Here is a 13,032-nt window from a genome sequence, read left to right as displayed (position 1 = left end):
TTAATCCTAATTTTTACATATGACAAAATTTAGAGAAATCTAGTAATATAAATTTGCCAGTCTATTATATTTATATATTAAATATCTTTTCCTTTTTTATGTTATACACATATTGATATTTTTAACTATATTTTTTGAAAAAAAATTAGAGTAATTTTATTTTTAATTTTTAAATTAATTTTTTTAAAATATCTTTAATTAAGAAATTATTATTTTAACTACTCAAATTACAGCCTACTAATAAGCATACATAACTAATAGTAGAAAATTCACAAAAATTATGCAACATTATTTAAGTTTAATGTATTGTTTATGTAACATTTAATAGTTTGGTTAACAACATTTAAACAGAAAAATTAAAATAATTTTTTAAAAAAGATTATAAACTAAAATAATTTAAAATTTAGAAAAGAAATTGAAAGACTTGAATATATCTAAGCCTTTTCGTGCAAATTCAAGTTCAAAAAATTTGATAGTGAGAAAGTTGGACCCCTTTTTCTGTTTGGGGGAGGGGGAGGAGCTTATATAGGCCCGACAGGCTTTTGTTTTACGGTTTTTCGTTAATGGGCCAGTTTATAAATAGTTAGACTTCGACTCACTGTTTGGGCCTAGATGGAAGTAGACGAAAGTTTAGGCCCAGGCCGAAATGATTTTGTTTAGGATCAGAACTAAAGAAGAAAATAACAAAAAAGAAAATTGAAGGGATGGAAAACAATATAGAATATAGAAGAATAGATAATAGAGTGGAGTAACACTGGGAGGAGAAAGAAAGAAGAATGGCCAAGGGCATGTCACCGCAATTACAAATGAGGTTCAAATCCTCTTTGATGGGTGAACGTCTCTTACGGTGTTCAAGGCACCAACCTCTTCCTCAACTATTTTGTTACAACCCTGGTTCTTCTTTTTACTCATCCTCTTGCTTCTACTTCTTCCCAATTATCTTCGTTTTTGAGCTTCTAGGGTTTCCCATTCGTAAAACATTGCCTGTCATTTATTTTAACAGCAATCAATCATGTTTCGATGCAATTATCTCGCACGCTCTCTGGTTTGACCAATTTATTCTTCAATAGAAGGTATCCATATCTGTATCTGCGCGTGCATGTCTTCTACAAAAACAATGAATTCAACTAATCATGTTTCTGCTCTAATATACTTTATATTGTAACTTTTACGGCACTGCTATTGCTGTTGTTGTTGTTGTATGCGTGCGTGACTTTTGGTTATGAGATTTTTGGTGATGGCTTTGTAGAAATGTGGATGAATTGTCAAACAGCAAGCGAAAACGTTTGAGACCTGGAAAAGTTTATCCGCGGCGACAAGTGCCGAAGAATATACCGAGGCCTCCGTATGTGAATTCTATTGTTCCCGCGGGGCTTGTGAGCGGAGCTGAAGTGCATGACAAGCAAGGGATAGAATGCATGAGAGCTTCTGGAAGGCTTGCAGCCCAAGTTCTTCAATATGCTGGCACCTTAGTCAAGGTGACTTCCTTTCGTATTTTCTGCCATTCAATGCAACATTCTCTGATTCAATGTTTCCTCAGTAAAATCCTTGGTGCTTACTATGAATTTGTGATGTAGAAGAACAAGTTAATACTTTGAGAAGGAGGAGGAGGATATATCATTATATTGTCCTTCCCGCCCTCTTAGCTTTGCTTTTTAATCATATTATGGGGTTTGTAAGTACAAATTAGCTTAAAGAAACACTGCAGGTTGTTATTGTTTGTCAGTGCAGGATATGACAACCTTGATTTTTTAAAAGAATAGTATTGTGTAAATTTATGAAATGTTAATAATTTTGTATAATTATACTGATTTAATTTTTTCATTAAAAAAGAAAAAGTTGTTTTTATGTTAGTTTTAACTTCTGTTGACAGCCAGGCATAACGACAGATGAAATTGACCAAGCGGTTCACCAAATGATAATTGACAATGGTGCATACCCATCTCCTCTTGGCTATGGTGGATTTCCTAAGAGTGTCTGCACATCTGTAAATGAATGCATTTGCCATGGAATACCAGATTCCCGTGTCCTTGAGGTCCTATACTAGTTTCTTCTGAAGTTAAGTTAAACACCCTGTGTGAAAAAAAAATAAAATTGCTGACTTATTCTTTATCTGCAGGATGGTGATATAATCAACATTGATGTCACTGTTTATCTAAATGTAAGTTTTTTTTCCTAGAAAAGGGTGGTGGTGATGCTATTGGTAGCTGGTTTAGCATTTTGTTAGAGGGTGGGAATGGCCATTAAATTCCATTTCCTGTGTGCTTTGCACATCCCCATTACAAATTTTTTTTGGTTAAGCCATTCTAATGATATTTTTTGGGTGGGTGGAGGCTTGGAATTATTTATTGTACACTCATAATTCAGTTTTTTATTTTTATTTTTATTTATTATTTTTTTTAACTTGGTACTGTATCAAATTTTGTCTGAATTTTAATTCACGTAGCACCTCATTACTTGAGCAATTAAGCATGTTGCATTAAAGATCAGTCATTTCCCCATTCCTATTTGTTTTGAAATTATGTCGTTTAGTATTTGTAAAATTTAAGCTTTAATTTGGTGAATGAAATGTAAAGATATGAGTTGCAGGGCTGTCATGGGGACACATCAGCAACTTTCTATTGTGGAGATGTTGATGATAAGGCTAGAAAGTTAGTTCAGGTGCCCATTTGTCTTTCATGCCACCAATGTCTGTGATTTGTTGTTTTCGTCTTCTTACTTCTACACACTTTATAATTCTGCATTTTATTACTTTAATCTGTTTTTAGATGTGATCTACTTTTTCAGTTGTTTCTTTCTTCCTGTATTTTGGAGGTAGAATCTTTGTATTCTTTCTTCCAGATTGTGAAAAAGCTCCACTAACTGTACTGTATTCCTTATTTACTGTTAATGGCATGTGAGTTGTGAGTCGTGACAAGCAACAATAGCTGAAGGTTTCTTGTTTCTACTCTAGTCTTAGTGGTTAGGTAGGATTTCAATTTTGGATTTTCAATTACTTGGCCTGGTATGTTTATTGTTTTCTGCATTGGTATTCATTGTAGAAAGAAAGGACTGATATTGAAATGGTCTGATTTCCTCAGGCACTGGTGAAATAATGTCAACTGTATTGAATTCTATAGCATTGTAAATATTACCATAACAGAGCAGTAACTACATTGTACCAACTACCAAGATGTAAAGCTATACAGTAGAATATCCATGTTATTAAATTTTTGGCAAAACACCTAATTTGGTCCCTTATAATAATTAATAGTTTCAATTTCGTCCCTCTATAATTTTTTGTTTCAATTTGGTCCCAATAATTTAAAAAATGTCAATGTGGGACTTTCTATCCAAATTTTACAAACGGTGTCAAATGTAGATGACGTGAATGCCACGTAGATACATACGTGGCAAGTTACCATAGTCCTTCTTTAATGAACCTGGAATGACCCGTTCTGAAACCAGAACGAACCGTTCTGATCCCACTCGTTGTGTGTTAATTTTGTAACTGAAACGGCCCGTTTCATATGTAAATGTAACACACAACGAGTGAATTAGAACGGCCCGTTCTAGTTTCAGAACGGGTCATTCTGGTTTAAGAACGCTCCGTTTTGGATTCAGTACGGGCTGTTCTGGAACGCCAACTAGGATTGATATTTAAATTTAAGTGTTACAATTTCAACAAAATGTTCAACAAAACGTAGCAATGTGGTTCAAAGATTGAAAACAAAAATTCATAATATAACATAAATTCAAATATTAAAATATGCACTAGAGTTGATCTTTTCATCCTTATTTTTCATCATTACCCATATAAATAATAAATCAATTAGGCGTAGTTTACTGTCTGAGCCGCCACGACCTAGAACAGTAGATGCAATAAACATGTGTATGACCTGTTACAACCCCCTAAAACATGTATGAATTAAATGATCTTGGATTTTTTTTCCCTTATGGTTTGAAATCCAAAGATACCATTAAATTCCTCCAAATTGAGACGATACTCTATATTAAAAAGTTTAAAGAAAATCAATCTTGGTTCACAATTTGCCCCGGTTAAAATTTCAATACGGAGAGAGCTAAGATATTCAAGAACAGTGTTGTCAAATGGCGACGGCGCCATAACGGTATGGCGGCGGCAGCCGCAATCTGTTATGGCCGTTGGGGCTGAAAATGGCGGGGGTCCGCCATTTTGAGTATGGCGGCGCCACGGCGGTAAATGGCGTGGCGGTGGATGGCATCCATGGCGGTCATGGCACCGTTATGGGCTGTTTTTTTTTATTTTATTTTTTTCCGGGTTTGGGCCCGGGTTTATTCCGGGTTGGGGGATCCATTATGTTGCAAAATAGGGTAGCCGCGCGTGCCAAAGGAACCCTAAGTTGAAGGTCTGATTCTCCTCCTCCGTGCACGATGCACACTCGCTGGAACCACCGCGTCCGACGAGACCGTCTGCCACTGCCGCTGCCGCCGCCGCCTCCGACGACGAGAACCGCCGCGCATGCGATTCTTCTCCTTCCGCGCATGCGTTTCAGCCGTTTCTAATTTTTTCCCTCCGTGCACGACCAACGTGCTGCCGTCGCTGAAGAGAGCTGTTGCCAGCACCTCCAACGCAACCACCACTGCGGGTGACGGGTTCTTCTCTTCTCCCTCCGCGAGACTGGTAGTTCTTCCTCCACAACAATTGTTACTCCTCCGCGTGGTACTGCTGCTCCTCCGCGCGCCACCGTTGCTCCTCCGCGTGTGACCACTCCTTTTCCCTCCACGTGCAGTTCTGCCCCATTCCTTCTCCTTCTACATGCAGTTCTGCCCCATTTCTTTATGATGACTATTACTAGATTATAAATGCCATGAATTTTAGATTGTTATATTGTTGGTTTTAATATGTTACTATGTGTTTGTTATTTTTCTGTTTTTGCATCATATTATATATATATATATATATCCTTTTTTTTTGTCTGCCATAATGTCCGCCATAGACCGCCATGGCAATATGGCACTTAAAGGTCCTTGCCGCCACCCGCCGTATAACCTTACTGATAACCTTGTTCAAGAACAATCCTTGGATCTGGAACGGCCCGTTCTAAAACCAGAACAACCAGTTCCGCTTGCATTCTTTGTGTGTTTTTTTTAATCTGGAACGACCCATTCTAGATACAAAATTAACACACAAGGAATGCAAGTGGAACTGGCCGTTCTGGTTTTAGAACGGGACGTTCCAGATCATTAAAGAAGGGGGAGAGGAGGCATGCCACCTATGCATTTACGTGACATCCACGTCATTACATTTAATGCCGTTTGTGGAATTTGGACGGAAAGTCTCACATTGACATTTTTTAAATTATTGGGGACTAAATTGAAACAAAATTATTGAGGGACGAAATTGAAACTATTAATTATTATAAGGGACCAAATTAGGTGTTTTGCCTAAATTTTTTATATTATTCAGGATGCATATTATCCAGTAGAATATATTCTATTAACTCACCTGGTAGTATAAGGCTTTTGTTGTTCTTGTATTCAGGATGCATAAGGAAGAATATCCCTGTTATTTGTTTATGGTTTTGTATTGTCTGGTCTCATGATGATGTGCTACCTACTCTTTTATGTGGTAGATCCCCATAAAGTTCATTATCTAATTTTGTCAACTATTATGAATTTTATTTATACTTTCCTTTTACCACTTATTTTTGTTATGCTTCTAGTTGAAATACTGTTCTAGAAGTTTCTTATGTGATTTTGTTTTTGTGAAGTGTTTCTGTTGAGAATCAAGACATTGTCCTCGTCATTTGTTTTGTGCTTAATAGGAGTGGGTTCATATATTGACACAGGTAACTAAGGAATGCCTAGATAAAGCAATATCAATATGTGCACCGGGAGTGGAATTCAAGAAAATTGGAAAAACAATTCAGTAAGATGCCCCCCTTCCCCAATTGTTCTTCTCTCTCTTGTTCCCACATTTCCCCTATATTGCTGAAAGCCAGAAACCCTCTGGCAATAAGATCAGGTGTAATAAATAACTGTTACATTGCTTTAGACTGATGACCCTTAATCTGGTACATTTGAAGCTGTCATGAACCTTTTTGGTTCCTAATGAACCACTTTTTCCACTAAAATATTTTTAGTTTCAATAATGACTGTGTGTAACAAAACTAGCTGATAAGCTATTGGCTAAAAGCTTATAAACTAGCTTATTATATTAGATGTATTTGGTAAAATTAGTTAAAGTAGTTGATAAATGTAAAATGAAACATTGAGTGTATGAAATAATTGCCTTGAAATTGTTTCAACTTAACAAGTGACCTTAAGTTTAAGTGTTGGCTATACAATTATGTGTAATATTTGAAAAGGAGAGTTTTACCACCTATAGTGATCTTAACTGGCTCAAGTAGAGAGAGTTGCGTTAAATACATGTGGTCTTTACAAAAAAATAAATAATATAAATGATTTTATATATATTTTTGGGTAATTTAGTTTTAGATTTTTTATTAATTTTAATTTCCAAAGATCAATTTTTTTATTAGAAGTTACGTAGATTAGTAAGCAAGTGTATTAAATGATTCAAACGTTACAAAGCAGTATCTAAGCAATTTCCTTGTTCATATTAATATGAGCTAGTAGTTGATGACTGTAATTCAAATGAGTTTTGATTATTGATTATATAATGAATTACTGATTCATAATTGTTATCTTCTTTTTTTAGTGATCATGCGGATAAATATCGTTATGGTGTTGTCCGGCAGTTTGTTGGCCATGGAGTTGGACGTGTTTTTCATGCTGATCCAGTCATTCTTCACTACAGTAATTAGCTTAAACTATCCAGTTCTGTCATTATTAGTTCTACATCAATTCTATACAAGCAACAAGCCTGTGCTTAGTTTAGTGAATTATATATTATGGCTTAAGGAATATTGAAGTCGGTGTGTCTGTTAAAATTAAGTCAATCATCATTCTTTAGGAGTTTAAATTTAGGATTTATTAAATAGTATTCTGTGTTGATTAATGAGTTGAATAATTCAGAAATTATTCTTTTTCTACAAAAAAATGCTTTAGTCTAAACAATTTTAACTAATAAATCATATTTTATTTTCATTTTGTTCTCATCCCATCTATAAAACAATATGCCAAAGCAGAAAAAACAGAAGGTCCTTGTTAACTTTCACATAACTTCCATAACTGTCTGCGAGTATTACTTAATTTAGCTGTTCAGTTTTGAATTACTTGTTTGATCATGGGATTATTAGTGTTTCAAATGTTTTTTATGCCACTCTTGTTTTTATATTTAAAAAGTTTAATGTTTCTGTCAGCATATCTAATAACTGGTGTTTGTAACAATTACTATTATTACATGCAGGAAACAATGAAGGTGGACGAATGATGCTAAATCAAACCTTTACAATTGGTAATTTTAGTTTGAATAATATAGAATGTCATGAACTCTCTTGATTGGTTGTTTTAGGAATTGGAAACTGTGTATGTCTTTGCCCCTTGGTTATGTTGCATGGGGTTCTAGTATCCTTTATGATATGTCAGTGCAACATGTTAAAAAAATTATAGGTATGGCAAGAGTATCAAAATTTCAAAATAATATTTAGATGTGTAAAAAAAATTATACAATTCATATTCATTCCCAATAACACAATTCAAAATTAGCAAAATATCGACATTCATCATCTCGCCCCCCATTTCCCCTCTCACTGGAAATTCCCCTTCTTGTTTAGCTTGAAGAAACATTGAATCCATATAAAATTAATTGAGTGTTGCTGTTTTTGACTGCCTTGTGGAGAAGGTGGAGATATATTGACGTTGAAGGAATAGAGGGAAGTGAACAAGGGGTGAGATGGAAAGCTTTTGGTTTTGACCCCTTATGGCTTTGGTAGAGAAAATAGAAATGACTAATTTACTCTGTCGGTAAGGATTGTAGACATTGATGAATAGACTAGTTAAAGCACTGTCTTGTTTTCAGAGCATTTTCACATCATAGGACGAGTGACCAGAAATTGTGGACCCAAAGTGAAATTGAGCTCGTAACATTCAACTTCCAACCACATGTTCTTCTATTGCAAACACATACAAAGTGATTTTTGTCCCAGATTTTCCCATCCCTCTTTCACTATCCCAGCTAAACCAAGCTCCAAGCATACGCTTAGTGTTATCTTACCTGCTTAAACCTTTTGTAACTAAGTCAGTGGTTGATAATGTTTAAGTGAGGAAGTGACGTGCATACTGTTTATCTTTTCCTTCTTTTTACATGTCCGTGCTTCAAGATAAAGCACGTCTCAGCGACCCACACCTTAATCATGACAATATTTATAAGAGAAAACTCTGATGGAGAATGATTTTCAAAAAATCAAGGCTCACAGATTGACTATCAGGTCAATTTCATATTTAGGTGCTATATACAATTGAACTGTAAAATTTCATTTTCATTCAACCTGCTAATGTAATGTGTAAACAGATGTCTTAATTTGGTAATGCATTATATACATATGACATGTGTATGACTAACAGTAGCTGGTAAATTTTACAGAACCAATGCTGACTATTGGCAGCATCAATCCTGTGATGTGGAATGACAACTGGACAGTTGTAACGGAAGATGGAAGCCTTTCAGCACAGTTTGAACACACCATTCTGATAACCCCTGATGGGGCTGAGATTATGACTCAATGCTGACAGATGCAACATTGAATATTTGTGGACATGGAGAAACTTCATTATTTAGATGCAATTGATTTAATTACTTCCAGTTCCAGATCAGAAGTTTTTGCTGGAACAGTCGGGGGGCAGGGGAGGAACTCTTTCATTTTTGTTATGCTCTTCTGCCTGTTGTATCTGTAACATTATCTTCCGTGCTCCAATTCATAATTGATGCACATTCTTTCATTGTTATGGAGAGAAAATGAATAGGGTGTGGTTTGAGATGAAAGATAGTTTGTTATGCTCATATTAATAGGGTATTATTATTAATAATAAATTTAAAGTTAATTAGTTTAAATTATTGATGATCATTATTATATTTTATTTTCTAAAATACAGTCTTTTCACTCTAAAGGAATTGAATAATTTAATTAATATACTGAAAAAAATATACATTAATTAATATCACATTAAACTTTTTATTATATTCAATTTGAGTTGTATATTATTTAGCTTGTTTTAGAAACTTACCACCTACCACGGTTTATTCTATCAAGTATCAACACTAACTAATGAGATCAACCTACTTTATAATCCATGTCGACAAGTTAATGCTTCATGATACGTGACTATAAGCTACTGACACAGGAGATTAGTGTTTTGGATCAAACTCGATCCAACACAATAATAAATAATAAACTTAGCCCAAAAGATACAAGTGGAACATCTAACACATGTCTAAAAGTCCCTAAAATTTAGGAGACAATTGGAAGACCCAAACTATTCTCTCCTATATAGTAATTGTCTTATATTACAAATATAATTACATTATCTTAATATTTTATGATTACTTTAGTGGTCATGATATGATAGAATATAATAGAATAAATGATAATTATCTTATCTTATAATAATTTTTTATTTGTTGCATCAACAAAATATGGTAATCTTATTATATTCCAATCATATTCTACTGGTCTAGTATATATTTTTTCTAAGAAAAAAATTATGTTAGAAAGCTCTAAAATAAAATAAGTTTTTGTCTTTCCCTTTGTCTAAATATATTATATTATATCATATATTACATTATATTTTAAAAAATAAAATTAAATATAATAAGTATTATTTTATATAAATTATATATTATAATGTATAAAATGATTTATAATATATATTATAAAATTTGTATTTTAACATTTTCTCTTATATATAACTATAATAAGAGTATATTATTAATTAAAATGTAACTTTTTAATTTAAGATGTAACATAACTTTCACTAATTTTTAAAAAATACATTAAAATATTTAATTTAAATAAAATATTAATATTAACTTGAGACCTTGAGCACTAAACATTACGGACAAAAAAATATTTTAGAGTCATATTTAAATTTTAGGTTAAATTACATTTTTTATCCTCTATAATGTTTAATCTGAGTTTTTGTTCCAAATTTTTTAAATCCAATATTTTAGTTATTTAATTTTATAAAATCTATAATTTTGATTCATTCGCAAAATATTTTTTTGTTGATCTTTAAAATTTGAATGTTTATCATAATTTGACATTAACAATTAATATTTAATATTATTTATGCTAAAATTTTATTTTTAGTTCATTTTTTTATCTAATAAATATTGTAAAATGAGATGAAAATAAGATAAAAATGAAAATCAAAAGTACAGTTTAGTCTAAATATTAATTATTATATCATTTACTTAATATTAGGTCATGTTCATTGTTACAAATTTAACAATCAATGAATGAATATTCAACAAGAAGACCAAAATTATAAATTTTATAAAATTTGGGATTAAAATTATAGAGAAACCAAAAATATAATTTAACCTAAATTTTAACCAATATCATTCTTTTTTTTTTGTTGGTAATTTCAATTTATAATAATTTTATTTTATTTTGATAAAAATGGAATGTATCAACTTATACTAAAACTGTACGATATAAGGCCCAAAAGGCTTGAAGTTCCTAAACAAGGCCCAAAATGCTTGAAGTTCCTGAACTAAACCCTAAATAAGTCTGAGTTTCTTGTTTCTGTGTTTTCATTATTATAGGTTGTTCAGTTCTTGACGGAAAAGCACCGGAGCCGCCGTTTCCTTAGCATCTCTTCTCTTCTGTGTTGGTAAGAATAATATTATTCTCTCGCTTCGTAAAATGTGGTTCAATTAGAATCTGATTTATTTGCGCGATATAGTTTATTGATTCTTATTGAAATTTGCGTTTCAGCCACAATGGTTAGGGTTAGTGTGTTGAATGATGCTCTCAAGAGCATGTACAATGCTGAGAAAAGAGGGAAGCGCCAAGTCATGATTAGGCCATCCTCCAAAGTCATTATCAAATTCCTTTTGGTGATGCAAAAGCATGGTATCCCTCGGTAATCAAAGTTTTTTCTGGTTAAATATTTAGTCTCTGTGTTGAATTGTCGTGTGTTTTGCCTCTTAAAATGTAGGTTACATTGGAGAGTTTGAGTATGTTGATGACCACAGGGCTGGTAAAATCGTTGTTGAATTGAATGGTAGATTGAACAAGTGTGGGGTTATTAGTCCCCGTTTTGACGTGGGTGTCAAAGAGATTGAAGGTTGGACTGCTAGGCTTCTCCCCTCAAGACAGGTCAGCTTAAGTGCATTCTTTCCTTTTGTTTCATGCTTTTCTCTGTGCTCTGTTCTTATGATTGTATAGTACCATGGAGTGAGAGCTTATTCCATAAAAGGGTTGATTGTGGCATTGTGCCGATTATTTTACTTTAAAGTTTTGAAATTTTTATGTAAGTGTTTATTTAGCTTGGTCAGACCTTTGATTGATTATATAGGAAAGTTGATTTATTTGTAGTGGTTTAACTCGCCACCACCAGATCAACCATGGAACTATATATATGTGATTGTTTCCCGCATTCTTTTGAATATGAATGGTTCCTCCTCTTATCCCCTAGCTTTTGATTTACACTGGTTATGGAGTTTGGGTATATTGTATTGATTAATTATTGATTACTCTTTTATGTTGAACATGAATCGTTCCTCCACGTATCTCTTACATTTTGATTTGCACTAATTATGCAGTTTGGGTATATTGTATTGACTACCTCGGCTGGCATCATGGATCATGAAGAGGCTAGGAGAAAGAATGTTGGTGGTAAGGTCCTGGGCTTCTTCTACTAGTTTATTTTTTATTGAGCATGAAAGGGATTTCATTTTTGAGGTTCACCGGTTGTAATGGAGGATATGCTTGACCCCTAGCAATATCAAGTATCGTAGGAGCTGTTTTATGATCTTTATTTTGCTTGCAAAATTAAGTTGGTCACTATAACTGTTCAGATTTCTTTATCATTATTTATTATATCAAGATGTGTTGCACAAGTTATTTTAACTGGTAATAACTTCGATTAGAAGGTGGAAACATAGGGGATTATAGTTTGTTATTGCATTGAATAGATCAAATTCTGAAATTAGTGGATTTTGGCTTTCAAAAAAAAATTTGTTCAAAAACCAGTGTTAGGTTCCAATTTTTTTTTATCAATAAGAATCGAAAACAGTGCATGGGATTACAACCACTTATGCACACTCGGTACCAGATTCCAATTTGATACTAAAAAATATTTTGCGAGCTATTTTCGTTCTTGATTTTTGAATTAGTCTGTGTACTTTTATTAGATAAATGAATACCGGGAACTAATCTGAATTTCCAAATGTCAAGCATTTAACTATGAAATAGACACTCCAAGAAGACATTTCAGTAGTGAATTATCAATTAGTTAGCAACAAAGACATGTAATAGGGAGATGACTGAGTTTTTTAAACACGTTAGGGATATGATTGAGTATGGAAAAGATCTCGTTGAAAGAATAAATATATACTTCGGTGATCTCTATACATTTAACAAATTATTCTGACTTATCGAGGTATAGATTTTTTATTTTTTTTTTGATAGGCAAATGTTAATTGTTAATTGTTAGTTTTTTTGTTAGTGGGGGGATTCGAACCCACACCCTCCTTATCACTCCAACCCTATGTCCCTCCCCCCAAACCACCTGGACGACCTTATAACTCCAATCGAGGTATAGATATCTTTGGTACAATAATAATCAATTAGACAGATATCATCACTTTACATGTTAATTATGACTAAACTTAAAATAGAAAAAATAAAAAAAGTGATTCTGGCCATAAGAATATACATCCCTTGTGTGAACTTTTACATCTCACTCGAAGGTACTCTGTGGTTCGTAAAGGTGATTTACAATCGGACGATAGAAAAATTATTTTCATTATTAGTGTTTATTATTTTAATTCAAATGGTTTTTCAAATGACCTTAATTTATTAAAATTTGATTATTATTATTGACAAGCAAGATGTCTCATGACTAATATATATCTTAATTCAAATGAAATTGGACTCTACT

At 33.0% G+C, this 13,032-nt stretch overlaps 2 protein-coding genes across 3 annotated transcripts; both read left to right on the top strand.

Annotated features, from left to right (window-relative positions):
• Window positions 1-712: 712 nt before the first annotated feature.
• Window positions 713-8,908, top strand: MAP1D (methionine aminopeptidase 1D). The gene is made up of 10 exons (XM_020362088.3): window positions 713-894; window positions 1,004-1,073; window positions 1,250-1,478; window positions 1,874-2,035; window positions 2,120-2,161; window positions 2,590-2,661; window positions 5,811-5,890; window positions 6,683-6,780; window positions 7,334-7,381; window positions 8,510-8,908. Exons 1-10 carry the CDS (start codon window positions 777-779, stop codon window positions 8,653-8,655), a joined length of 1,065 nt encoding a protein of 354 aa, XP_020217677.2. The 5' UTR covers window positions 713-776; the 3' UTR covers window positions 8,656-8,908.
• A 1,690-nt stretch (window positions 8,909-10,598) lies between these two features.
• On the top strand, window positions 10,599-11,993 carry LOC109801145 (small ribosomal subunit protein uS8z/uS8w). 2 transcript variants are annotated; one of them, XM_020362149.3, is made up of 4 exons: window positions 10,599-10,758; window positions 10,863-11,000; window positions 11,086-11,246; window positions 11,693-11,993. In XM_020362149.3, the coding sequence occupies exons 2-4, from the start codon at window positions 10,868-10,870 to the stop codon at window positions 11,789-11,791; spliced, it is 393 nt and encodes a 130-aa protein (XP_020217738.1). In that variant the 5' UTR covers window positions 10,599-10,758; window positions 10,863-10,867; the 3' UTR covers window positions 11,792-11,993. The 2 variants fall into 2 exon arrangements, with proteins under 2 accessions (XP_020217738.1, XP_029127612.1); XM_029271779.1 differs by lacking the exon at window positions 11,693-11,993 and adding an exon at window positions 11,591-11,635.
• Window positions 11,994-13,032: the final 1,039 nt, after the last annotated feature.

The sequence above is a fragment of the Cajanus cajan genome, chromosome 11 (assembly GCF_000230855.2).
Source record: "Cajanus cajan strain Asha chromosome 11, NIPB_CcT2T_4, whole genome shotgun sequence".
In the NCBI taxonomy this organism is placed as follows: domain Eukaryota; kingdom Viridiplantae; phylum Streptophyta; class Magnoliopsida; order Fabales; family Fabaceae; genus Cajanus; species Cajanus cajan.
This window is presented reverse-complemented; position numbering and strand designations above follow the sequence as displayed.